The following is a 27,782-nucleotide window of genomic DNA, read 5'->3' on the forward strand; positions in this document are numbered from 1 at the left end:
TTTCACCAAATTTCGTAGAAAAACAATAAATTTTGAAGTAGATAAAAATAAAAAACCAAAAACTTGGTTTTTTGAATTTTTCACCTAAATTTTGAGGTTATGTGAAAAAATTGTGAATACAAAAGTTGTAGATCCTTTTATTACCTACAACTTTGCCATTGAACTTTTTTCCGTAGGACTTGTAGTTTTGTCGGAAATCGAGAGAAACCATTTTTTTCTCTTAAAAGCTCCCCCCTCCCTCTTCCCGAACTCGGATTGACCGTAATTTATTTTTCCTTTAATTTTCATCATATTCCCCTCCTTTTCTAATGGGTTTCATCCGACTGCGATTTTTTTTTGTTTCAAAAATTATCTACTCTAGTCTAAATAATTCCAAAAGTTTTAAAACTTCAGTCAAGTGAATGGTCCATTGGGACGACAATAAATCTCATTTTGCAACCTTGTCCGCAGTCCGGAACATTGTTAAAATTGCAATTAAATTATTTTTTCGCTGTATGGTCGAGAAAAAAATTCCAAAAGTTCTGCAAACTTGGGAAAGTTTTCGATATAATATTTCATATCACGTATTAAATTTGCAACCAATCTAAGTGTGTTTGCAGAACTTTTGGAATTTTTTTTCACGACAATACAGCAAAAATAATTTAATTGCAATTTTAACAATGTTCCGGACTGCGGACAGGGTTGCAAAATGAGGTTAATTGTCGTCCCAATGTACCATTCACTTGACCGAAGTTTGAAAACTTTTGGAATTATTGTGAATTGATTGTCTTGACTGACTGGAGTATTTGTTATTTCTACATTTTTTTGGCAATCTTCTTTATAAAAACTCAAACATATATTCAACTAGACTTCTTCTAGAAGCACTTTTGAATCGTCACATTTCATAGAAATTATTTACAATCGGATTAAAACGCAGTCTCTACAAAGTAGAGCAATACAAGAAACTCTTTATTAGCACTTTTATCATAATATTAGTTGTATATATTATTATATGTACAAAGCATACAAAGCATAGATTATTATTAGTCCATTGAAATTTTACATTTTTTAGGCCTAACCTTGCGTTTTTTAGAGGACGCAATTTTATTTTTTTGATGAGTAGGGGGGGGTCAGTGTGAAGCTAAAACCAAGTTTGTGGGGTCGCCACCCTTGTCCCACGGCCGCCATCTTGAAAATAGCGGTTGAAATGGTTTTAACGATATATCTCTTAAACTATTTATCTGATAATAAAACAATGTAACATTATTTGTTGCAAATTAAATTCTATACAACTTTGATTCAGTAACTTTTTGTCGTAGAACTATAAATAAAAAAGTTATAAGCGAAAATGTTCAGAAATTAGAGCTATTTATATTTTTCAATTAAACTTTTTTTATCATTTTATGACGAAATGATATAAGACCATTTTTGTAGATTGTTTTTCGAGGAACAACTTTTATATACAACATTTTTTCATTACGTCAATAGCTAAGGTTTTACAGCGCTCAGAAGTGAGTACTATTTTTCAATAGTAACTATACATAATATAATATTGGCTATTGGCTCTTTTCCCAGACTCCACAACAATGGAAGTATACTGCAGAACACTTCAGCCCTGCTTATCGACGTTAAAAAAAAACGCGCTTCCAGACTCTACCTCCTGGGTGGTGGGGAAAAGAGTCAATAATTAATTATTAATAATATTGTAAAATTAATTATTTAAAATATTATAATAATAAAAAAAAATTACTGGTGACAAATTATTATTAGTACACACATAATATATCGTATTCTGTATAGTAAAGAGTACTTAAAATAGTACTCACATCGGAGGGCTGTAAAACCTTAGCTATTTACTTAATGAAAAAATGTTGTGAATAAAAGTTGTTCTTCGAAAAACAATCTACAAAAATGGTCTGATATCATTTCTTCGTAAACTTATAAAAAAAAAGTTTTATTGAAAAATATAAACATCTCTAATTTCTGAACATTTTCGCTTATAAATTTTTTATTTATAGTTCTACGACAAAAAGTTACTGAACCTAAGTTGTAGAGAATTTAATTTGCAACAAATAATGTTAACATTGTTTTATTATCAGATAAATAGTTTAAGAGATATATCGTAAAAACCATTTCAACCGCTATTTTCAAGATGGCGGCCGTGGGACAAGGGTGGCGACCCCACAAACTTGGTTTTAGCTTCACACTGACCCCCCCCTACTCATCAAAAAAATAAAATTGCGTCCTCTAAAAAACGCAAGGTTAGGCCTAAAAAATGTAAAATTTCAATGAACTATATTGCACATTTCTATACTGAATTGATGTTTGTTTGGCGCCATCTAGCGGAATAATTAGCAAGAGCTTGATTTGGGCGAACCACTAATTGCAACGGTTCAAAGACGATTCTAACTAACTGTATTCAACAACATATTGTCTCCACTTAAAATAGTACTTATAAATAATATAATAATAATAATAAATGTTATTAAATTCTTTAATTTTTTTTAACTAATATTTTTAATAAATTGACGAATTGTAATCGTAATTAACATTTTGAACGCTGTAATTTCCTATAGTAATTAGAGGTGCAGAAGATCATGTACTTGGGTTAGATGTAACGAATGTAATCTGTATCCTCTGTCGGAAATTCTAAATTAAATAAATAAATAAATATAAATAAGTACTTAATATAAATAGTACTTAGAAATTATTACAATGTACAATACATTGTAATAATTTCTAAAATAAAGATTAGATAAATAATTATTATGTTATAGTGTATTCTAGTAAATTCCTACTGAATAGAAATTTGGCGCTAAAATTCGTGTAATATTCAATTTGACACGCTCCCTCGTTTGTTTAGCTTGCAATGGTTTTAGAAATAAACGATCATGTTGTTAGATGGTTCGTTGATAGCCGATTGCTGTTGTGTACACATTACAATGGAATTTAACAATTTATTAGGATTAAAAGCAATAAGATTGTGTTAATTTTTCAACAGACTTATACAAAGGGAGGTATGAAATCGACTCTATTTTTTTTGGTTTATTAGCACAGGTATTTCGATTGGGTGAAACGATTATGATGGTTCTTTTTTTTTAAGTGAAAACTTCTTTAGAGGCGTTGGGTATAAAATCTTAAACTCGCGTCAGGACACGTGACCTGATCGAAAAAGCGTAAGACGGATGGATATCAAACATGCTCAACGTTAATAATCAAGTTTTCACTTCTGCCGGCACTCCCGGAGTGCAACCCGTCTTTTTTTCTTTGAAAGACTTCCGGTTGGTGCAATTTAAATTTTGCCCAGTTTTGAAAATATGAATGCGATTTAGTTTTCTATTACCTACCTATTTGATCATACGTCGTTTTAGGCCTTACATTAGGTTTAAATTCATAGTAGTAAATGTATAATTTTATCACGTTTTTAGTAATTAATGTGACGATTTTATCCTTAACATTTTCACTGACTATGCAGCATATGCATTTGACGAATCAATATCTGCCACGAGATGGTTCTTAGATTACGAGCTTGAACAATCACCCGCCGGTATCCTACGCTTGATTTATACGTATGAAGTTTGATGTGATGTGATTCATAATAATGCTATAGAGACAGATATTAATTGCCAACCAGAAGGAGCTGCAACTGGATATTCGATATCTTACAATCTCAAAGGCAATATATGGTAGAAAGTTTTAATATCCTGGGTATTCTGGGGCTAGTTAGTAGTTACATAGAATGCTGATTGACTACATAATTCTAAATTATGTATATAGTTTTTTTTAATTGTGTGATACAATCATGGGCGTAGCCACGGTGGGGCAGGGTGGGGCACTTGCCCCACCCTGGCTCTGACCTGGAAGGTACCTAACCAAATTTAAAAAAACTAAATTATCTAGGCACTAACTATATACTTAATATTTGTAAGAGAAGTCGTCAGTCGACATAAAAAAAATGCGATCAAAACAAAAAGCTGGTACGATTTATCTTATCCGTAATTGCGTACACAAACGCAATCTTTTTCTCCGATTTTTATTTTGACTTTTTTTGTAGAGAATTAAATTTCGCATCTTTTTCACCCTGTAAACTTTTTTTTAAACTTACCGTTTACGATTTATGGCCTATTTAATGAACCGGTTTATCGTTTTTGGCTATTTTTGAGAGCATTTTATTCTCTACACTCTACAGAATTTGTTTGAATTTTTTTCTAATGCCGTATTTTTCGAGTTATAGAACGTTTAATGTTGGACTATTGACTACTGTTGACTACTGGGCGTTTAATCGAAAATTTCAAGGTATGCATATTCATATAATGGTATAAATTCAACAAACTAAAAAAAACTATGTGCTGTAGTGCAGCTTAAAAATTTTTTAGGTAAGTAGTTTATTTCGGCCGCCCGCGGTATTTCTACATTAAACGTTCTATGCTCAAAAAATATGGGCAATGGAAAACATTCTCTACAAAAAAGTTCACATTAATAACTTTTGCCCCAAAGTGGATAGCTTTTGAGATACTGACCAAAAACTTTTTAAACTATATTTCATTTCTATATTCAACTATAATTAACAAATCAAATTATTGTATTTATAGAACGCTAAACTGTATAATAAAGTAGCCCTAAACATATGTTTACGGTTCTGAACCACCAAAAGGAAAAAAGTGGAACCCTTATAGGATCACTTTGTTGTCCGTCTGCCTGTCAACACCTTATAATTATCAGGAACGCGTATTGCTTAAAACATTATCGAATACTCAAATCTAAGGTCCCTTGAAGCAAAAAAAAATTAAGAATCCAACTACTAGGCAAAGCAATCAAAAAGATACAGCCGCTTTTGCTAAAAAATTTCAAGAATCGAAAGGGTCCCAAGGAACAAAACCTACAGTGTACTTCTCGTGAAACCAGAATCTGTATTAAGTAACTTCTTATAGCGCAGATAAAGAAAAATATTGCGAAAAGCATAAATTTAAAGTAACAACAAAAAAAAAACATGTTTGTATAGAACCCTCGGTGCTTGAGTTCGATTCGAACTTGGCCGGTTTTTTGGTTGTGTCTACTATTAACATGTAGTTAACATGTAGTATCTAGAAGACACAACTGTTAACTTATTTCTTGATACAAGGCCGGGTGTTGTCCCTATAGACCCTTCTGACCATTTTGTATGAAATAAAAACCGCAACTCGCAAGTTGAACTTGCGCACCGATGGTTGCGTATGAGCCTGTTTAAATATGTTGTTACAGAAAATTTATAATTTTTTCACAATTATACTTGTATCTGTCATATAAGATGTTGCTTGTTGCTTCTAACCAAATTTCAAGATTCTGTGTTCACGGAAAGTACCCTGTAGGTTATGATTCCCTTGCGAAAGTCGCAATTTGCAGCATAAACGGCTGTATCTTTTGATTGCGTTAGTTTATAAGTTTGATTTTTTTCACAGCTTCAACGGGCGGTAGACATTAGTATTTAATATTAATTTCAGCTTCATATTTCTACGCGTTCCTGAAAAAAAAAGTTTAAAAATAAACAAGCAGATAGACGGACAACAAAGTAATCCTATAAGGGTTCTGTTTTTTCCTTTTGAGGTTTGGAACCTTAAAATTTAACCGGGATAAGACCTAGGGTATTTCTAGTTACATATTTTTTTATATGATTGCCCCACCCTGAGCCCATGGCTGGCTACGCCCATGGATACAATTCATTATTTTAAACATTAACTAGCCCACTTTATGAACAAACGTATAGAGTGGGTTAGTTAAAATATACTTAAAACTTTTTTTTTACTTGGATGGATATTGAAAATTGCCTATTGTCATTGGAAGTAGGTACGCTATGTAATTTATAGTTAACATAATTATATATTTTGGGGGACGGAAACTTTCTATATACCTACTGAAGATTTCGTTTAGGTTTTAAAACAGCATTACATTAACATAACCAGTCCCTTATAATTAATCTCTTTTTACTGAAAATCGAGTTTTATTTCAATAAGAAGTTACACGCATCTGTATCGTTAAGTACCAAACGAACGTCATTTGTTTATTGCAATTAAATATTATTATTAAAGAAGGTCACGTGAAGCGAAAAGTGAAAAGCCATTTACAGTGAAATAATTGCCATTCATTATAAGGTGACTTTAAGTGCTAAATATTATCTATAATACATGCAAATTTTCCGCGATAAATGCTTAGCGCTTGTAAATCAGAGTACCTACCTACATAATAAACATTACGTAATTCCTTTTTTAATTGGTTAATAGGTATAGAAATAAACTGTTTTATTTTGAAGCCTACCATTTTGAAAACTTGTTCATGTCATGTTGAGTTGTCAGATATGTGTGGCATTGCCTAGGTTTAAAAACATTTTTAGTGAAGTGAATAAAAAAATATGCTTAGCTATATCAAATTCAATGAATGAATAACATTTATATTTTCGATACTATTGCGAATAATCATCAAAGTAGATATTATTACTATGCAGCATATGCATTAAGTTTCCATCTACAACCTTAACAGTATAAAAGTGACATAACATGAAAATTATATACGTTACTAGCGGTCCGCCCCGGCTTCGCCCGTGGTACATATGAAAAATAGATGTTGGCCGATTCTCAGACTTACCCGATATGCACAGAAAATTTCATGAGAATCGGTCCACCCGTTTCGGAGGAGTATGCAGACTAACATTGTGACACGAGAATTTTATATATAAGATGTGACACCCGATCTTTTTATCTTTATTAGTATTTTTTGTATTTTTTGTCCTATCACGCTTTCATATTCTGAATGGACCTTAGCCTGCAGAAATATGATGACATGATATTTACATAGAGATAGCGAACACCTCTAAAGGGTAATAAATGCAACCCAGTTATAATTAGTAAATCAAAAAATAATTACCTAACTTCACCAAAGGCAATTAAATTAAATGAATAATTATAATTAATCTGTCCACAATGTCAAGTATTAATTACATAATATGTGATGGAAACGAAAACATTCCTACTTGATTCCAATGTTGTTTTGAAATAAACACAGTGATAATCACAAGACTATAAAACATGCGATAATTAATGTTTAGAAGACCTTTATCGATTTGTGGAGACATCATGCCGCCTTAGTCTATTTTAGAAATTATCTCTCCATACAATGTTACGGGGCCGGAGGTACGAGCCATATAAAATTTAATAAATGGTCGATCGAATTGAAAACACAAATATAACGACGTAAAATATACACGTGTGAAATATCTTTCGATGTCCGTGGACCGTTTTAAAAAATTCTTTCTAGAACAATCGGGAATGCCAAATTTGGTTAATTATGATAAGCTTTAGTTTATGTTAAACCTATAGACTTATCAAATGTAAAGAGTTCACGACTATATCCACTGAAACTGAATATCTGCCCATGCAAAACCACGCTCTTTCATGAGAACATCAAATCTACAGTTACTCAGCCATAGTCCAATTTCATATTGGATTCCTACAACGTAAAACGTTACGTAAAAAAGAACTATCTTCAATACATTTGACATATTATGATTTGTATTTATTATATTAATCTCTTATATATAAAATTCTCGTGTCACAATGTTAGTCTGCATACTCCTCCGAAACGGGTGGACCGATTCTCATGAAATTTTCTGTGCATATCGGGTAAGTCTGAGAATCGGCCAACATCTATTTTTCATATGTACCACGGGCGAAGCCGGGGCGGACCGCTAGTAAAGATATAATTTATAACATGCAAATAAACTAAAACTACGAACAACTGGCGATGATCGCTTCAAAGTAATTTCTTCGTACAAATTTGGCACAAGAAAGGAATTAAAGGGATGGATGAATTAAATTTATATGCCACTCATTATACAAATTTGAGTCGATCATTACAATGATACAAATTAAATTAAATTTTATTCTCTCTTGCTAAAGTAAAAGAGAGCAACATTTCATTTTCAGTATTACTAAGGGAAACTTCATTATTGAATGTAACCAGATATCTCGGGCTACAGTATTAGAATAAATAATATGTATATTGTAGTATGGAAAATTTATTTCGTTGATCTGGATTTTATTAAAGCTTTTATTATACTCGATCGACATAACGACAATAATGTTGCGCTTATATAATTTAAAACAATAATTGGGATTGATTATGTTGAGTCTTTCATAAAATAAAATTAATACGCAACTTATTCAACGCATTCGAATAGAAGCAAAAATTAAATGATCAAAGCGTCACACGGTCGATATTGAAAAAGGCACAAAAGTTTTTATAACATAAAGCAAATACATAGGTACTCATACACTCAAATGTATAAAATAGAAGCAAGCAACGCTTTTAAATGATTTGCTCCATGTGTACTCTGCATGCTAGCCAAAGCTTTGATGGTATTTTTGTTTACCTTTCTTTATGATACAAATGTATCGGATATTTATTTACTCCATACAGAACTGTGATTGATTGGTTATTCCGAATATCCGATAGTATTTAGTTGTCATTTTATTTATTTGGATTGTAAAATGTACAGTTATCGATTTTTGTGCTTTTCCTTTCTAGTTTTAATAGATTTTTTTATGATATATGCTATTGAAAAGAACTGTTTTTTCTTTAATTTCGTACTCTATCTCAACTCAACTTATAAATCATTGTTTGACAGACAGATGTCGTCTTGTTCACTACAATTAACACAGTTAATTATTCATAACCCTATAGTCATAAACCCCTAAAACCAAAAAGCTTATATCTAATACACTGGAGATTTCCTGTATGGTTTTTTATCCCTTTCACACCTAAGTAGTTGGTTAGTATAACTAAACTTCATAAATAATGTAGAATTAAAAAATCTACTGATATATTAGAGAAAATACATATATTCAGTGTTTTTGGAAAGTTTCGCTATTACATCATTTAATTATTTCTGTTTATTTTTAAAGCGAGTGTTAAATATTTTTTCCAGGCGTTACATCTAAAAATCTTTCCCATGCTTGCATTACACAAAACCCTTCAAACCAATCCATCCAAATACCCAAACCTTAAACCTCTTCACAACCCCTTTGTTGAAATGTATGATGTTGAGCAATACGCGACGTGGCACCTACACAATTATAATGCACATTCCGCATGCTCGATTTACTGTCAAATAATAATTGAGTCTCCACCCACCCGTTACTAAGCTGCAACGAAGCAAATTTGTGAAAGCAAGAGAGTATTGACAAATACAGATAACCTCGCGAATATGTAAGCTCTGTGTCGCCTTTGCCCCGATAAACAAAAACATAATAATACCATACACCGGTCAAAAGGTCAAAGATACACGTGCTCTTGTAATTAAGATACACTAAGCTCGTTTATAATTTTTTTCGCACAACATAATTAGGAATAGTACTTAGTATAATGCACCAACGTAAAGAGCGCCGGTGTGATGCCAAAACTAAATATAGCGTGCCATTCGCCATTAAAATCTATTACAGCGACTGATCGCCAAGTTGCATTATAGAATGAGGTGTAAAAACTTTCGCTGAAGAGAAATGTGTATGATAATATTATTTAATGTTACGGAATTGGAACATTCTAGAATAGCAAACATCTTTGGAATCATCTAGATGTTATGGTACTCACAGAATATAGGTGGTGAATCACAAGAGTGCGTTGGCCTGCTGATAAAAATAACTAAATGTCTAACTAATTTTGCCTTAGTAAACTTTCAGTAATTACTGGAATCAACAAGAACGGTTGTTTTTCAAGTAAATTTCCAAAAAACCCTTTTGTCACGATCATAATAGGTTTTGTTGGAATATCGAGAAGGTCGTGGGTGTGATTCAATGGATTTAGGTAAACGTTTGTTTTCATATGCGATAATTATTTCACTCATTAAAATTTTCCAATTGAAGTATAAACACATATACCATAATACATAACAATATAATATATTTGCTTTATTAAAAGTAAATAATGAATATATAACGAGTATCTCCTAAGTAAAATCTAGTTATTATATGATATCTAATATTCTATCTGGACACATGAACAATGAACAGATTTCTATAGGTATTTGCAATTTCATAGACTCTGATCAAACATCTGGATTGACGTGTGACGTAGTATGTTAGTATTGAATAACACACCTCAATAACAGCCTCTTAGGTCCTGAACAAAGGATAGGCCTAGACAAGCCTTGCGGCAAATGTGAACCAATTTCTAGGGAGTTCAACATGTATACATGTTATCAGCTATAAATATGATTATCTTATGGAACAATGAAGACTTTAAATGTTGTGTGCAAGTTAAAACCAAAACGAACACCAACACGGACTCGAATAATGTCATTAATTTACGGTGTGAATTCACGGCACTAATGTGGAGCCACCATACCTACCATGTGAATATTCATCTAGCGTGAACCTCAAAATTATTTATTGAAAAAGAAAAAAGACGCCACTGTGCCACCAATTTCCAAAAAAATAAATCTCGTCTTCCAATTAAAGGTTGTACTTAAAATTATGCTCGTGTAATTTATAAGACTAATCGAGTGACCATTGTTTTTGAAAAATGTTCTTATGTTCAAAATGGAATACTACTGGGTTTAAATCCCAATAGATGTCAGTTCGAACTGCCAACACCTGGTAACCCTGCCATTTTTAATTTTATATTCTTGAATGAAATGTCCTTAACACCATCGAAAAAGTTTTTTTTTTAAATAAACCATTCACATTTTAAATCTTATTTTAGTGTGTCAACATGTTTTATAATAATGTATATTCAATACATATTTAATCGTTCATGATCTTTATCAAATGAAACAAAAACCACTTAATGCTGGCGAAACATTGAAATATTTAATTGAAAGACACACCAATTAACCTTTTAATGTAAATTGTTATGCGCTTAAAGCATCTCTGCCAATTAAAATAAACGTAAATTATAAATGATATGTTCAATTATACATGCTCTTAGTTTTATGGGAGTTGGGTTTTATTAATAGGCGACTTATCCTTTTAAATCCAGAGGTAGGAATTTGTTTAAAAATGTATAAAATGAAGGTGATTTTTTAAAATCTAGAATTGACTTCGGTTTTCTATATTATGCCATAACACCAATATTTAATTATCAAAAAAAAAATGAGCATCACCATACTAAAGGATAAAATTATGTATTATAGTCAGTCGATGATCATCAAATAAAAGAGCAAAGATATTCATGCAATTAAACACCGTAAAGTTTAAATGAAAGAACTACTCTTACAAAGCCATTATAATCAATTCATAATATTTTTACTTGCGTAAAATCAATGCAGCGTTTGCAACGGCATAATTGTAACATGTAATATTTATTTCACAACATAAGGAACATAGCGAAATGAAGTAGAAAATATTTTTCTGATTTCTACTTTATTGGGTAATTAAATTGTTTTCTTATTTTCCAACACGGTGTCAAATGTGATTCCTTACGTATAAATGCGCTCTTATAGAGTAGAGCCTACCCTAATAGAGCGCTCTTATAGGGTAGAGCCTACCTTAAAGCCTACCCGGTAGGAAGCAATTTTTTCTAGAATGTCAGGTGGTTAACACGATGTCATAGCAATATTATTTCCAGCGTGGAAATTTGATGGCGCTAGAAGAATCATGGTATGGTGGCAGAAATAAGATAATATAATATGTATATTTGCAAAACCTCTAACCAGTAAAACATACCACAGCCACATAAAATGTTAGCTTTTGTATACCAAAGAACCACATCATATTCGCATGTATTAGGTATTTGCAACAAAAAAAGCAACTAACTGGATGGATTTATTTCGAGTTTATTGTTATTATAATTTCATTAATATTTAATTAATACTGTAATCAGAGAATATCGATACATCCGAAGTAAAAATATTTTTATCGTATTCTCAAACAAATTAAAAGTCACGCTTAATTGAGTATTTGAATGAAAATTTTTTTTGTGATAAATGGAAAGATTATATATTAGTTTTATAACAAAACTGTTTTTATTTTTATTTTTTTGCAATAATTCAAAAGTTATTTCAAAATAAAAATTAGTCTTTGAATCCAGTACCGAAGACATGCCGTCAACTCGCGAAGCGTCACCCGAGCGCGTGTGACGTCATAATGTTAGTTTTCACTCATTGCAGTTGATAGAAAAATAAATAAAGTTTGGAAAACTAAACAGGATAATAAGATAAATTCATGAAATTATTGTATTGTTACCGGGTTTTTATAAGTATACAAAATTTAAATTAAATCCGTCGGTTTATAGTGGGTCTAAATCGAATCGAAAGGCGAATTGGTTAGGTACTTACAAACGTATGTTTTAAGCTGATCCTGGCGATCCTTATCAGTATAAATTTATGATATTATTGTATTGTCATCGGACATTGATAAGTGTTCAAAATTTGAACAAAATCCGTCGGTTTTAAGTGGGTCAAAATCGGGTCGAAACTTCGAAAGGAGTCTGTTACATACAAACATACAGGTGAAGCTAATAAAAGCGTGTTAATAATAAATACAGTGTTTTGATCTATTTAATTTTGTTGTCATTATTAAATTACATATTAATTAATTGTTAATTATATTATTTAAATTTATATTAAAAATTGCGAACCTCAAAAGTTATCGTCTTGTACCATTATGTACGAATACTACAAAGGCAACTTCTGACAAAAGTCGGTGATCATAAATATATCAACATCAAGAATATTATTTTCGTAACTAACTAACTAATTCGGAACCAACAAACAAATCGCATCTTAGCAATAAATTTTCCAGTTAATACTGCAGTTAATAGCTATAACATTATGACGTCACAACTGTGGTGACCAGTCATGGCGCGTTTGTAGTCACGTGATTCTAATTTAAATTTCATCAATTTTTAATTGCTTATTATTAACGGAAAAAAAAATTTTTGAAGTTATTTTCATTAAATATCAATATTATTAATAATAAAGTTTCAAAATACATAAAAAAAATCAATAATTTTTTTTTATTCAAATACTCAATTATTGTTGGTGCTGATTTTACAGTTGAAAAAGAAATAATATTTCTATAGAATTGAATGTAAATTTTACTTTATTATACAAATATTTTAAGTTATCTTATATTATAGAATTATTAAGTTAATACCTCACTCAGTGCCTATAGTCTCCTTAGTAACCATTTACAAAATAGTTTAGCGTCAATTTAAATACTAAGCAATCTATATTCTTACAAGTCAAACCGTGGTATGCAATATGCAAAGGTCATAATATCATAAAGTGCTTCGAATATAGAACTGTCTTCATGTGTTATACTTTGTCTTAATCCAGCTTAAAATGGAGCGACCAAGTTCAAGAATATTAATATTACCAGCCACAGATTTTAGATTTGAACATTATAGTTTATTTCGAGTGAGATAATGGACTCGTCTAGTTTGACACATATTATGTTCATATCAGCTGTCTTAGGACTTAACGAAAATATCTAGACGACCAGACAGCTAAAAATATGTGAACTTGTGTACCAAGCGACCTGAATTTGATGTGATATAAATCTGAACTGTATACTAGTTTGAACCTTTGACATCGTTCACAAAAGGATGCGTCAACGTCTGGATTATGTCTGGCGTGTGCGAAGATTTTATCTCCTGTATCGAGGTGAATTTTTAACTGCATAGGTAGGTTGTAACGGCTTTTCTATTAATCTTTTGCTGGTAGAAAGTAGCTTGTATATAATTTTTTTTGAGACATTCTTTTGTAGAGTAGATAGAGTTATGTGCTTATAGGTACTCTTCTTATAATTATGTATTGAAGAACAGTTTCTGCGTTTATTTACACTTACTACAATAAGGTTTATTTATTTATTTATTTATTTATAACACTTCATTGTACAAAACAATATAGGAAATTTGGTACAAATTAGTGAGGTACAAAAATTTTGCACAAAAGGCGGCCTTATTGCTACACAGCAATCTCTGCCAGGCAACCTGGTAGGAAAGGAAATGGAATAGGTAGGAAAGGAAATGGAATAGGAAAGGAAAGGAATGGTAGGTAGGAAAGGTTATTCTGAATGAACACTCTGCTTACAAAAATCAGCGTTTTTATTAGGACACTATTCCTATTCATGTTTCATATGTTACATACAAACAATACATTCGTAATTTGTGAGATTTCCGCGAAAGTTCATATTATTGTGATTCTCCAAGGAGACCTTGCCATATGATTAACTAGTATATTTTACTTGCCTTCAATTAATTATTGAGACGCAGACCTAGGCCCACGCAGTATTCAGGCTTACGATGAAAATTACAAGTAACAGGATTGGAAGCCAATGAAATATCCCGTTACTTTGAAATCAAAAGTTTTCAATGGACTAAATGATAGATTTTTAGAATTAATTAACGATCACGTTATCTTGTTATGTCTATGCAAAATCACAATAATTTTGTTGATGGAAATAAAAAAAATAATGAATAATATTATTAAGAACTATGCACTAGAAGAAACATGTCAATAAATCGGAAATAAAAACAGGGTTTACAGGGTTTACGAATGCACGCGAAAATACAGTATTAAAAAGCATTCAAAAACTCAGGGGTGCTGAAATACTTTCACGCTCGTAACGACGCGTGTTTATTCAAGCACAAGCCCTCGTGATCGGTATAATATCTGCTATTCGCGAAAGCATCAGTGAGGCGCATGCAGGTACATATTGTTATTATTCATATTTTTATTTTTTATATATTAGATATTTATTACTACGTTTGCTTCAGGTGACTGCTTTTGTTAATTATAATAAAACGTAACGTATTGAATAATTATAATTGACCGTTTTTAATATGCAAGTTTTCACTTAATTAATTACAAATGAAAACTTATTAGCGACATTGAATATTTTAGTACATATTATCCAAATGCTAACATTATAACAGAGGTCGTGGGTTCGATTCCCACCCGGGGCAAATATTTGTGTGATGAACATAGATGTTTACCCTGTGTCTGGGTGTTAATTATCTATATAAGTATTTATTTAAATTTATACATGTATGTTTATCAGCCGTCTGATTTCCATAACACAAGCGAAAAGCTTAGTATGGGATCAGATCGTACCGTGTGTGAAAATTGTCCTTTAATTATTGTTTGTTTATTACGATTAGAATAAAAAATAATCAACCGGTTTTTTTACTTTTTTACTTTTTACTCAACATTTAAAAGCTTAATCCGACTTAAATAGGCCATATTTTTTATCTCGTGTTGAATTAAATAATTAAAGATTTTATTGATGTAGTTTCAAAATGTCGTGCGAAAATAACAAAAGTTCATATGTTTATCTATGAATAGCTATAACATTCAAATATGATCGGTTGAAACGAGAGATACTAAGCTAGAAATGAAGCCTTTTAGTGCTGAGTGTGAAGTGGTGGTTAAGTTAAGAAGCTCATTAATGCATAAGAAAAGTTTACACTTGAAGTAAAGTTGTAGTTCCATTTTAACTTTTTAATCATCTTAATATATATAAATCTCGTGTCACAATGTTTGTCCTGAATGGACTCCTAAACCACTTAACCGATTATAATAAAATTTGCACACCATGTGCAGTTCGATCCAACTTGAGAGATAGGATAGGTTTTATCCCGGAAATCCCTCGGGAACGGAAACTATGCGGGTTTTTCTGGGAAAACGCGGGCGAAGCCGCGGGCGGAAAGCTAGTAATTCTATAAGTAAATATGCATGGGTAAAAAGATAACAGATATAGTCTCTGTTTATTGAAAAGATTTACCATAATTTTGATAGAGACACACATAAGATGTAAAATATATTTAGTTTCCTCGAGGCACGGCTATATATTGATTAAATTGTAAAATTATAAAATTTAAGCATTTTGTTATTTAATATAAAAGCCTGACTTCAGATTTATGATACTATACTACTAGAGTAATCAGTCATTGGCCTAATGTCTAAATTGTGAATAGGTACGCATTAAGCAAATATATGTTACAGACATAGAGCTATGTAAACGGACATTTAGATAGCTATTTCATATTAATTAAACTGAGGGATAATAAAGCATAGTGTATCATCAATTATCGATAGGTACATTAATATGCTTTCACGGAACGAGCTGTAGCGAAAACACACATAGGGATGTCATTTAGACTAAGTCAATATATTATGTAGACGAGGGCACTTAATAATTTTACCCATAAGGTTCTTATTACTAATTTGTATTATTAGAATTGAAACTATTTTAAATATACTATTTTATGTTCTAGAGAGAACATGCAACTAAGTTTAAAATTAATATTTATTAATTAAATTCTAAAATTAATTAATGATGACGTTCCATACAGAAACTCCTAGTTTTGGATAAACTACGATATATGTAAGGTTTTTATCCTCCGATGAATTTCAAAGACCCAAAACTTTCCTCAAACCCGGTTTGTGGCAAACCTATTGCATACTTATTTCAAAACTTCTGCAAGACCAATAGTGAAGTCGCAATACGTTATTTTAAACCTGGCAATTGCAGCCGTGAACTTGATACTAACTCCATAAACTAAGTTGTCTCAAAGCTTAACATTTACTTAAAGAGACAGCCATATTGATCTCAATGTTAGATAACTTCTCATAAATAGATACAGCGTTATTTACCTTGTTGTTATCGGTAACAATTCTAGAAATTTCCTTGGTCTTTGGACCCATGTTACATTGAATTCACTCAGAGAAATTACTTTCTACAATATAGTTCATATAGTATATAATTATGTAGATATAATGTAGATTGGAAATTAACAGTTTATCTTATTGAACATAATTTTTTGATCTATATACAGGCAATGTCGAAGTTTAAAACTTGATATTTAGTACAAAAGATTTTTTTATTATGAACAAATATTAACATCAGGCTATTCTCAATTCAATTTGCATCGCGTCAATTTTCCAATCCTCGAAAATTGAAAATTGAAAAGGGCTTAAAGCTTGCCACGCATTTGTTTGATAAATCGATAAGTTTTAGATTTCCGCTAATTGCAATGGACAGCCTTCTTTTTCGGGTGGCTATTTGGATTAACATCGCTACGAATAAAGCGCATGGTAAAACGTATTAAGGTGATGAATTAATTTTTCTAACATTTACGGCCCTTTTTAAACCTTCGTAATTTTTATATTATTAAAGTTGTCGTGATGAAAATTCTTGACAAGAAAGTTCAATAGTAACACAATACGTCTACCGTTTTAGAAACATGATTCCATGATATTTTCTCGATAGAAAAAAAATACAAAGTTCTCATTGTTATTTTTTTTTAATCTCTGGCATCTTCAAAATAACAAACGTAAAGTTACGACTTTTTGGATATTAACTATAAAATATACAACCTATACGTCTACCGTGTTAGAATTTTGAAATATGCGATGGTTTTAAAATAAACAAGAAATACTTGAAATTAGCGCCTGACCAGCCAATATAGCGAGAGCCGCCCTGTACCTTCCTACCCCGATCGCTGCACGAGTCATTCCCGCTACGGCCGTCACACGGGGAACTTGTGTCGCTTGCGCAATCGTAAAAAAGGGTGACAACACGATAAGACAAAATGAGACAAATGGGGACAATAAAGAAAATAAGAAGAAGAAACATAAAGGTTGGACTAAAAAGAATGCTTACAATTGGAACAAATTAATGAAGTAAGTTGGTTTTATTTTAAATTTGATGATAATTGTACTAGGATGATCCAAAAGTAATGATAATTGGGTATTTCCTGTGCACATAAAAATACAAAATAAATATTTTTTGCTTGCTCATGTACTCACTAAGTTATAACAAAAAAATCATATCAACAGGCCACGTTTCCAAGTATTTACATTAATTTGAATGTGAACCGTGGGTGCCAGAATGTTTCCAGACGAAAAGAAGAAACAACGATTCGACATTTAGAGGGTGAATTTCCAAATTTTTTATGAGATCAGGATAATTTTTTGTCACGATTTGTGATCATGGACGTTACCCGGGTTCACCATGTTTATGCTGAAACCAAGAAACAATCAATGGCCTGGATGCGAGCTTCCAAAGTGACGATGAAGAAATTCAAAGTGAAAATTAGTGGGATAGATTAAAGCGGTAGTTTTTTGGGACGCTGAAGGAATAATTATGGTGGGATTTTTTAAGAAGGTAGCCACTATATTGGGCTCACTAAACAGACCAAATTAAAAGATTGCGGTAGGTTAGTGAGGAAAAGAGACATGGCAAAATGCGGGCTTGAATGCTGTTTCACCCAGACAACGCACCAGATCACAAAGCGTCAGTTGCAATGGCTGCCGTTCAAAAATCGGCATTCCAAATGCTTGAACACCCACCCTGTATGTTAGATCTAGCTCCTAGTTATTTCTATCTCTCTCCTCGGCACAAGAAACACCTTCGAGGCAAGAAATTTTAAGACGACAGCGAAGTGATGGCCGCAGTAGAGGGGTTTTTGTGGATGAAGTCAAAGTTTATTTTTTTAAGTTTAAGAAAAAAAATATCGAAGTATATTATCTAGTTAGAAGGCTATCTAGAGGAATACATAATAATTTTAACTGTAATGACCTTGTTTAATATTGATTATCATTACTTTTGGATCAACCCATGTATTATAGACGATGTTTGATATGTACCCCTGTTTTAAGTACATAACGAATGTGTAAGATTTTTTCATTTATAGCATAAATAATCTTTTCAGAAATCCGGAATCCAGAAGGAAAATAAACCCACTGATTGTTCACAATGTGAACCCACTCCTTCGTAAGTACCTTTATTCAGTCAAAAATGTATGTTATCAACGCTCTACTGGTTTTATCGCATGATTCCATTTTTAGCAAAAAGCAACAAAGTGCGAAGAAATAAAAAATCATGGTGAACTTAGTGGAAGTATGGTAGACGTAATATGGAATTATGGAACAGGAGCTCGTTGGAGTAGTATTATATTTTAAAAAAATACGAAAAAACAAGAATTTCTTAGTAGGTGGTAGATAAGTATGTTGTATAAAGAATTTGATGTTGATATTTATTTCATTTATACTTACTACACCTGTGCGGGAAATTGCTTAGTACTAAAACAGGTTTATATTCATATTTACATAGTAATGTGAGTTTTCATTTCGAAAAATTTTGTGTAAGTATATTAAATTGAGTTCCTGGGTGATCTGGAAACACAATTGGGCCCGGAGGATGGCGCTGCAGTCACTCCTCCTAATCACATGAACCGATTTGGATGAATATTTGTGTGCACATTTCATTGTTGTGGGATGATTGGTTGATTCGTTTTCACATTAGCTAATATTATGTATTTTTGTTGTTAGAAAGTAAACTTAATTTAATGTTTATAATACATTATTATTGGTATAAATAAGCCAGCGTTCGTCTCACATTGCTGTACCTGCCTACCTATCCTACCAGGGCCTAACTTTGTTCTGGCTATTTTATTTTGATTATTTGTAATGAATAATTACAATTATAATAGAGTGCAAAAAATAAATACATGCGTCAATATATTTTGTGTTTTTTTTAAACAATTTTTTTTTATAAAAATATCATTCCGACCGCGGCTTTGCCCGCGTGGAATTAGGTTATATCGTGAATCCTGTTTTATCCCACAGAAGTGTTCAGTTCGGATAAAAAGTATCCTATGTGTAAATCCAGGCAATTAGCTATATTTTATCAAAATTGGTAATGTAGTCTTGACGTGATTAAGTAACAACTAACAAAAAAATATACAAATTAACATCCAAAGTTTCGCATCAGTTTTACTGTATTAGCGATATCTTCCACTCTTGACATTGACTGAGAAGAATTAGGGTTTATAACTTCTTTCAGAAATAGTACCTTTCATTTCTGGGTATGATGTAATATCTACGTCAGCATCAAATTCTATCTAAATCAATTCAGTAGTCCGCGTAATTAGGTACCATTTCATTTTTTCAGAGTAACAATATTTTTTGTTATTTTAAAGATTATTTATAACCTGTATTATTTTGTAATAAAGTAAACATTACGAAATAATAATAATTAATAATTATTAATAATGTCTAAGTAGTTGTTAAAAAGAAGATAATTTTGTGTTTATAAGCAAGAAAATAAAACCAATAAATCAACAATTAAATATATGTATAACAATATTATAACTGTATGACGACTCCATACATGTTTGTCCCGAGTCGGCAGGCGGCAGCGCGGCGAGTATGCAAGAATGACTTCGCGCACACCCGCGTTCGCGATAGCGAGCTATTAGACTCCGCCCGCCAAGCAGTGGATTTTTTTTTGTGTATCGTCTTAAAAGGAAATGTATTACAGAGGTGAGAGGTATTTGTAAGCACCACTAATGATACTCTGATGGGTATTAATGTTTATATTGGAGTGTAAGCAAAGATAGAAGTGTTTTATAAAACGAATTATCGACTTATTTATAAGTAATGAAAATGCCTTTTTTTAAATATATTGTTTTCCATCAACGTTAAACATTATAAATAATTAGTCTTACAACTGGATGATGAAATAGCTGATGTCATAATTAGAAGCCACTCGCATGCTGTTTACAAGTACAGTTTGTTCCTATGTCATTCTGCTTGCTTTACTTCATTTACAAAATGTTTACGTGCAAGTTTACTTCTAGTGGTGCATTCCGATGAGATAATATACTCGTGTAAAATTGATTACATTCATGTCTTTTGGGACTTGTTTGGATTGCTATGTCATTTCCGTATCATCATAATATTATCGAACATTATGTACGTATAATATTATTTCGTTTATGGTACAGTTATTGCCAGAATGTGTATGTATTTTTACGAGCTATAAAGCGTAGATTTTTTGAATTACATCACAGAAATTGATGAAATTTCAAGCTTACGCATAAACACCTACGTCACTTAATTAAATAGGCATTTTTTGCTTTCACGTCACATTATTTTAACATGATATTTCTATCGTCAGCTCTACAGTTTTCATAAGAGAATACATGAGATGCCGTTGCCTAGCAAAAATTTAATATTTTATACCTAGATTAAGTAATGAAATAATTCCACCCGCGCTATAGCTCAAGAAGTGCAAGATATTTAATATATAAACTGAAATATGTATTTAATGAACAAGAACAAAATTTACTGTTGAAGTGACGATCCTAAATTTATCCAGAGTGACTTATTGTATTTAATAGAAATCTCTTATAAACTATTTATGAGCCGGCGTTTTTAATAAATTTTACAAAATTTCGTTTTCAACATCTCCATCGAGCTTACTAGAACGATACCCCGTTACGCGTCTAACAAGCTCTCAATACCTTTTACGTGAAATTCTATTTTCACAAAAAATAGCTCGCATCGGCCGAACACCCTGTAAATCCCCACCCACTCCCCCTAGAAATGCAGATCAAATTCACATCCAATAATTGTTAACAGGCTTGTTTAGATTAGCAACTAGTAAATCGGATGCAGGATACAAATTGCCAATATTGGAAATTGCTCGTTCAATATCCGTGGTTGTTTAGACGATACCGATTTATCGGAAAAATGAATCCGGCGTGGAGCATTCAAGTATCTTATATAAAAAATTCTCGTGTCACAATGTTAGTCTGCATACTCCTCCGAAACGGGTGGACCGATTCTCATGAAATTTTCTGTGCATATCGGGTAAGTCTGAGAATCAGCCAACATCTATTTTTCATATGTACCACGGGCGAAGCCGGGGCGGACCGCTAGTTTTGATATAAATTGTATACAGGGTGTTTTAATAATAATTGACTTAATATTTAGGAATAAAATTTTAGTTTTTTTACCAACCAAATAAATCGCGGATTAATTGGGTAGTGCCAGTCTTTTGGAAAAAAAGAACATTTAAAATTAAAATACATAAACCAAAACCCTATTTTTTTTCCTTTTTTATGGTTCTAGTTTTCTCTGTAGTTAGGGTAAACAGAATCGAAAGGTATCTACCATTTTTATATTATACTAGCGGTCCGCCCCGGCTTCGCCCGTGGTACATATGAAAAATAGATGTTGGCCGATTCTCAGACTTACCCGATATGCACAGAAAATTTCATGAGAATCGGTCCACCCGTTTCGGAGGAGTATGCAGACTAACATTGTGACACGAGAATTTTATATATAAGATTTTTTTTTATGCAAAACGGATGCTTCTAGTTCGAACTAGGTACCTACTAATGTTGAATGTAAATAAACTTTATAAGTAATTAGCTTTATTTTTATTAGACTTAATTGGCAAAAAATAATAATGCTTGCAACGTAAGCGCGATAATTATTATCAATGCAAATAGTCATAAACCACATAGTTATTCAGCATGCGAACCAAATACACAATCAAATAAAAACAACACAATTCTATTTCGCTTTTTATATTATGCATGAAAAATCAACATTTGTAATTATTAATTAAACAGTGCACAATTGCAGATAACACCACTATAAACAATAATTATGTAATAGAAATCCAAAATCTCATTGAAATTCCTCTGTCGCGCTGTATCAATACACAATCATTTGCATTTGCATATAATATGACTCCACTCTCAATTAAGTGCAGTACCAATTACAAAAATGCACCACCAATTTGCAAACACTCAAATGATAGCGACAATTGTACGCAACGCTAGTATGCAGTATACATTACCAACGGTAGATTGATAAAATTGACAGGCGTATCGAAATGGTAAAATGCAAAACTATCAAAACAGTCCGCGCATTACCATTTAAACATTAAAACCTATTTCCTGAACAGCAACAGGTGTATCGACTATCAGAAGATTGATAGGAAAAGGTGTAGTGGCCGAAGCGTGTAGGTACTTGGGCATAAAGCCTAGCCTATCGACTTGAAACAATGTAATCGAAGTAGGTAATCAGTGCAATCAAATGCAACCAATAGTTTTAGACGACCTAAGCATCATCATATTACGTATAGCGATAACTGGCGCGCAAAGTTGACACCTCACATTTATCTCCAGGGTCAATTTGTGTGATAGCGCAAGTTATCAATATTTCTAATATAAAATTTCGCCTAAAGACTAAACAATGTTGCATAATGCTAGCGTGGACATACCCTTTGGGCACCATTTGTTCGTATTGGCATGGTGGTTTCGCGATCGGCGGCGACAGAAGCAGGGTGAGAGTCGGCGGCGGCGCGTAGGGGTCCTGCGTCGGAGACGGCGCGCACTCCGCCGGCACCTTCTGTATCTTGTCCTCGTAGTACGGGTACGGGTACGAGTCGTATCGATCAGCGTACTCGCGATCAAATACCGACCAATCCGACATCGTCAGCACAATATCTGTGACCGTAGTTTATTGCGCAGCGTTGCACACGTGCACCGCCGGTCGCATCGCGCGCGCACTGACTCGGTTCCGCCCGCGCCTCTAAACATTACTTTATAAACAACAGCAAATCCTTTATCTATTTACTTGCAATTTTGCTGCTTCATAACTACTCATCTCGATTAGATGCCATGGCTCGAATTTTCCAAAGCTAAGCTAATATCTAACGTTCCTGGAAGAATGCCTGCAGTTTCAAATGGTCTTCTATTGGCCGGCGACCATCATTCGCAATCTCGATTTAGTATTACGGAATTTATATTGGAAATAGTTGAAACATTGTTATTGTCTAATTACTTCATAGAAGATCACATTGGGCATCACTCTATAAAATAAGACGTGTTATTTTCTAACGGACTCGATCCCACTCTATAATACGTGTAGTAAGGATAAATATTTGCTGTAGAGCAAGGATACGCGACACCTTCAATTAATCATGAGGGCAACAAACTGCATCGCAGTTTTAAAACACTTAACGTTACATAGTTGCACAAAACACTCGGATTGGTTAGTTTAAACCTCAAGATTTTCCGCAATCAACAAATTAACTCAGAGAAACAAATACATCATTGTAATGACAAGTTAATTGTGATTTTTCATAAAAATGCATGATTGATGTATAATTGACTAGAAACAAAGATGAATTAAACTAATCTGTATCTTTATTAGTATGTTATCTGGCTACAAAGATAACCTACTCATAAACAAATACAGAATAAGAAAAAATGCATAGAAACTTTTCCAACAGTATGTAACACGTGAATAATTAATTTATAACATTATGAATTCAAACTTAAAAGGTTCCTAGTTTCATTTAAAGAACTATTTCTTACATATAAACTTCCATAATGTAATGTAAACAAGCCCATATAAGTTAATTTAAAAACTTCCTTACAACATCTTGTGTATGTATTTACATTGTACTTGTTGGATCCCGTGCCCACTGCATCGTACGGATAGTAAATTGTTTCGTCATTTAAGAAACTTAATAACGTTTAAGAATAAACAAAAGATAAATATTTAACTTGACATTAGAATTGTTAATATTACCAAGCATAATCTGTGACTGGCTGGCTCCAAATTTTTAGTTATCCTTTACCAATAACTTCCAACGACTATAACAGGTACAAAGACAATTACACAGACACATAAGAAAAAAGGCCAATATTAAATGCTGATCACGGAAGATCACTCAATAAAAAGTATAAAATTCTGCCATAGATGGCGCCACGAGACGAAATTTAAAATTAACGTCTTTTCAATGCTTCTAGAGCGAAAGCTTTAAAACGAGCAGACAGTACGCTGGCAATTTCATTGAATGGAGCCTTCTTTATCTAACTTTATCTATATCAGAATCGGGCTGCTTTCGGGCAAGTAAATTTGCCAAGCTAGGTCCTGAGGTTGTGCTTTTAGTTTTTTTATACAATGTCTAAAACTTATGATAAATGGCCAAAGTATATGTTGATTCACTCTTAAGATGACCATAATTTTAAGACTTTCATTCGAACATAACGGTCCTTGTGTGTATATTTATTACTATTATAGATACTTAGGCTACCTATGATGGCTAAGACAATAATTCCCCACAAGGCAAGGCTTTTGAATTATAATAAAACTAAAGCAAGAAATTAATACCAATACACAGAACAGATGGAGTTAAAATTTACCTGCCCAACAAAATTAAAACTCGAATAGCGTTCTAACAAAAACATAATTAAACTCTTGCGAGGCGAAATATTGTTTAGTTTGATATTTTCATTTAAAGCACTAAAAGAGAAATCCAATACCATATTAAAATTTTACCAGGAACATGGCAAATATATAGAGCTTTTAGAGCATAAACACTATGTAGTAATTTAACTGCCGGCAAATACAAACATTGTAAATGTTATTATCAGTACACAACTACACAGTGCAGGAACATAGTTTTAGAGAAGGCTTTTCCAATTTTTGTTATTTTTCATAAAATTCTAAAAAAAACATCGCACAGGACCATAAAAATGTCATAAGTGTCTGACACTTTTTTAGTATGAGTGAATAAGAATATAGTGTTTTCAGAAACTGATGATGTCACAATAAAACATTTATAGCTATTTTTAATTTATATTTATTTATTGTCATGAAGCACTTTGTTATCAGCAAACCTTTAAATACATTTCAATGATTTGTGAATTGTGAAAGGTCTACACTCTACACTGTTCAAATAGTCAGTTTATGCAATTAAAAATAAAACTGCAACGACTGGTATGCATATTTTAATAACGCAGTTGACATTTCTGTAAACAATTTAAAAATTGATAACGTTAGCCGACACAAATTCTGCCCTCATATTAATATTTGAGCATATTTAATATTTGTTCATGAATTATATTGAATTGTAGAGAAGAGACGACATGTTCTAAAATAGAATAGATATTAAAATAGGAAAGTTGACTCAAGACAAAAAAAATGAATTTGAGATACATGTATGATACGCCTGTGAGAATAGAATAGAAAATAATAGAACCGTGAAAAGTAAACGTCATGGCAAATCTAAAACTAAATTAAAATGTGATATAACAACCATGAACGAATAGACACGATTCTAGAAAATATGTAGTTTTAAGAGCTATATAGATGAAGAGTTCTGAAAATCAGTTTAGAATAGTCCGAGTAAATAAGAAATTATTAAAGGCTTAAGCCTACTACAGACCACACTATCATTTGACATTGATTGCTCTTTTCTCTTACTGGTTGGTAATTTTTAAAAAAGCAAGCTTGAATACTGTGATGAGGACCATTTTGCACAGAAATACCGATCCGGGTAAGTATCAATTACTAATACTGTATACTGTCCATAATCCGATAGTTAAAACCGAGTGAACGGACGCCATGAACATTGAATAGGGTCGATTTAGAAATTAGAAATTTAGAATGCGTTATGAATTGCTCAATAATCCTGAATAGTATGATGATTTCTTAGAAACTCTACGTGCAGCATAAGGAATTATCTATTGGTATTTCAGTATCTGAAACCACATTTATATTACGACTGAGCATGTCTAAATATTGGGAATGGAGCCACAGTAGGTTGATACTAACCTAACCTAACCTAACGGCTTAATACTAACCTATGGGTCGGTATGGCGTTTTTCTTCCGAGTATGGATGGATCAACATTAGGAACTGATTTTTGAATTTATTTAAGCGTACTTTCCTTTTATGTATTCGTAAAACAGAGAGGTCTAGTATGTTTAGGTATATACATACGTGCTTATTATATGTTTGATGTTCTACATAGTGTAAATTAGCTTCGAGTTCCCTCGTAGTCTACTTAGAGGAAACTTACTGTGTATTTATATTTGCGTTGCTAATTATGATTCCAAGAAACGGGATCAGCTAGTTTGAAACTATTATACGAAATAACATTCGGTATAGCAATATGAATAAGATTATGTTTGTTTGCGTTGAAGTAACTTTAGAAATGAATAGGGTTCCCAGTTTCTACTAACCCACGTCTTTGGAAAAGCAATTTAATTTTCTCGTAATCATTTATGTTTGAAGAAATAGTTAAAATCCTGCAATTAGGTAATTTGTTTAGAATTTTCATCTAGACTTTCGAGACGTGATATTACATGTAGCTTTAATGTAAATAAAAATCCTATTCTTTGCTATATAGATTAACGATTAGAATGCCTCCTAACCTTGCCTTACCTTTTTTAGCGTTAAGAGCGCCCGTTATGATCTTTTGTTGACAGATTGTTTTTTTTTAAGTGAAACTTCTTTATGCGTTGAGAGTAGAACTTCAAGGTCGCGTCATGGCAACACCGTCATGGAGTAAGGCGACGATTTTGGTATCTTTGAATCTTGCCAAAGAAGTTTCACTTCTGACGTGAGTGCTCGGCACACACGCTCTTTTTTGTACTTGTTTCTGTGATAAAGAAATTTCGTTTTGATACCTTGTGCTTGATGACGTTGAAACGTCGTCGTCTCCAGATACTATAGACGACGGGGACGGTGGAGGTGTGGTTGGTGACGGGGCAGGTGACCCCAAGGATTGTGCGTAGTCGGTGCCGTTTCGTATTGCGGAATCCTCGTCCGTGCCGCCCATATTTACATGTTTCCCTGAAATTGATATAGAAAGAAGTTACAGTGTACCCCGATTTTTATAGTGGACTCCTTGGCAGATTATGAGCCACGGAGTAATAGATATCTCGACTGTTCTGGTGTTGATGTCCCTATACTGAAAGTGCTCCCTATGCGTGATATAATAAACTGACAATAATATGATATGTAGGTACTACTGTGTTTGGCGGAGACGGAGGATTAAAAGATTGGAAAGAATAGAATCGTACCTTAGGTACCTCTTTCCGATCTTTTAATCCTTTTGATGATTTCTTTACTAACATTGTTGAACAGTTCCGCTTTATTCACTTTATCTAAAATGTAAAATGTGTGACAAACATTGTTTTTCAAAAGTTGTTGTTCATGTTTGTAGAGCTCTCTCC

The 27,782-nt window shown here is 32.5% G+C and overlaps 1 protein-coding gene across 1 annotated transcript in view; it reads right to left on the reverse strand.

Moving 5' to 3' along the window:
* LOC149491087 (uncharacterized) overlaps positions 1-23,308 on the reverse strand; it is a 68,785-nt gene extending 45,477 nt beyond the window's left edge. The window contains exon 1 of the mRNA XM_089702782.1: positions 23,031-23,308. Coding sequence (XP_089558908.1) covers positions 23,031-23,242 — 212 coding nt within the window. The 5' untranslated portion in view covers positions 23,243-23,308. The remainder of the gene's footprint in view (positions 1-23,030) is intronic.
* Positions 23,309-27,782: the final 4,474 nt, after the last annotated feature.

Source organism: Colias philodice, chromosome 1, assembly GCF_061535455.1.
Source record: "Colias philodice isolate Cphi_HAF_F1 chromosome 1, ilColPhil1 Martin Lab GWU primary, whole genome shotgun sequence".
NCBI classification, from domain to species: Eukaryota; Metazoa; Arthropoda; class Insecta; order Lepidoptera; family Pieridae; genus Colias; species Colias philodice.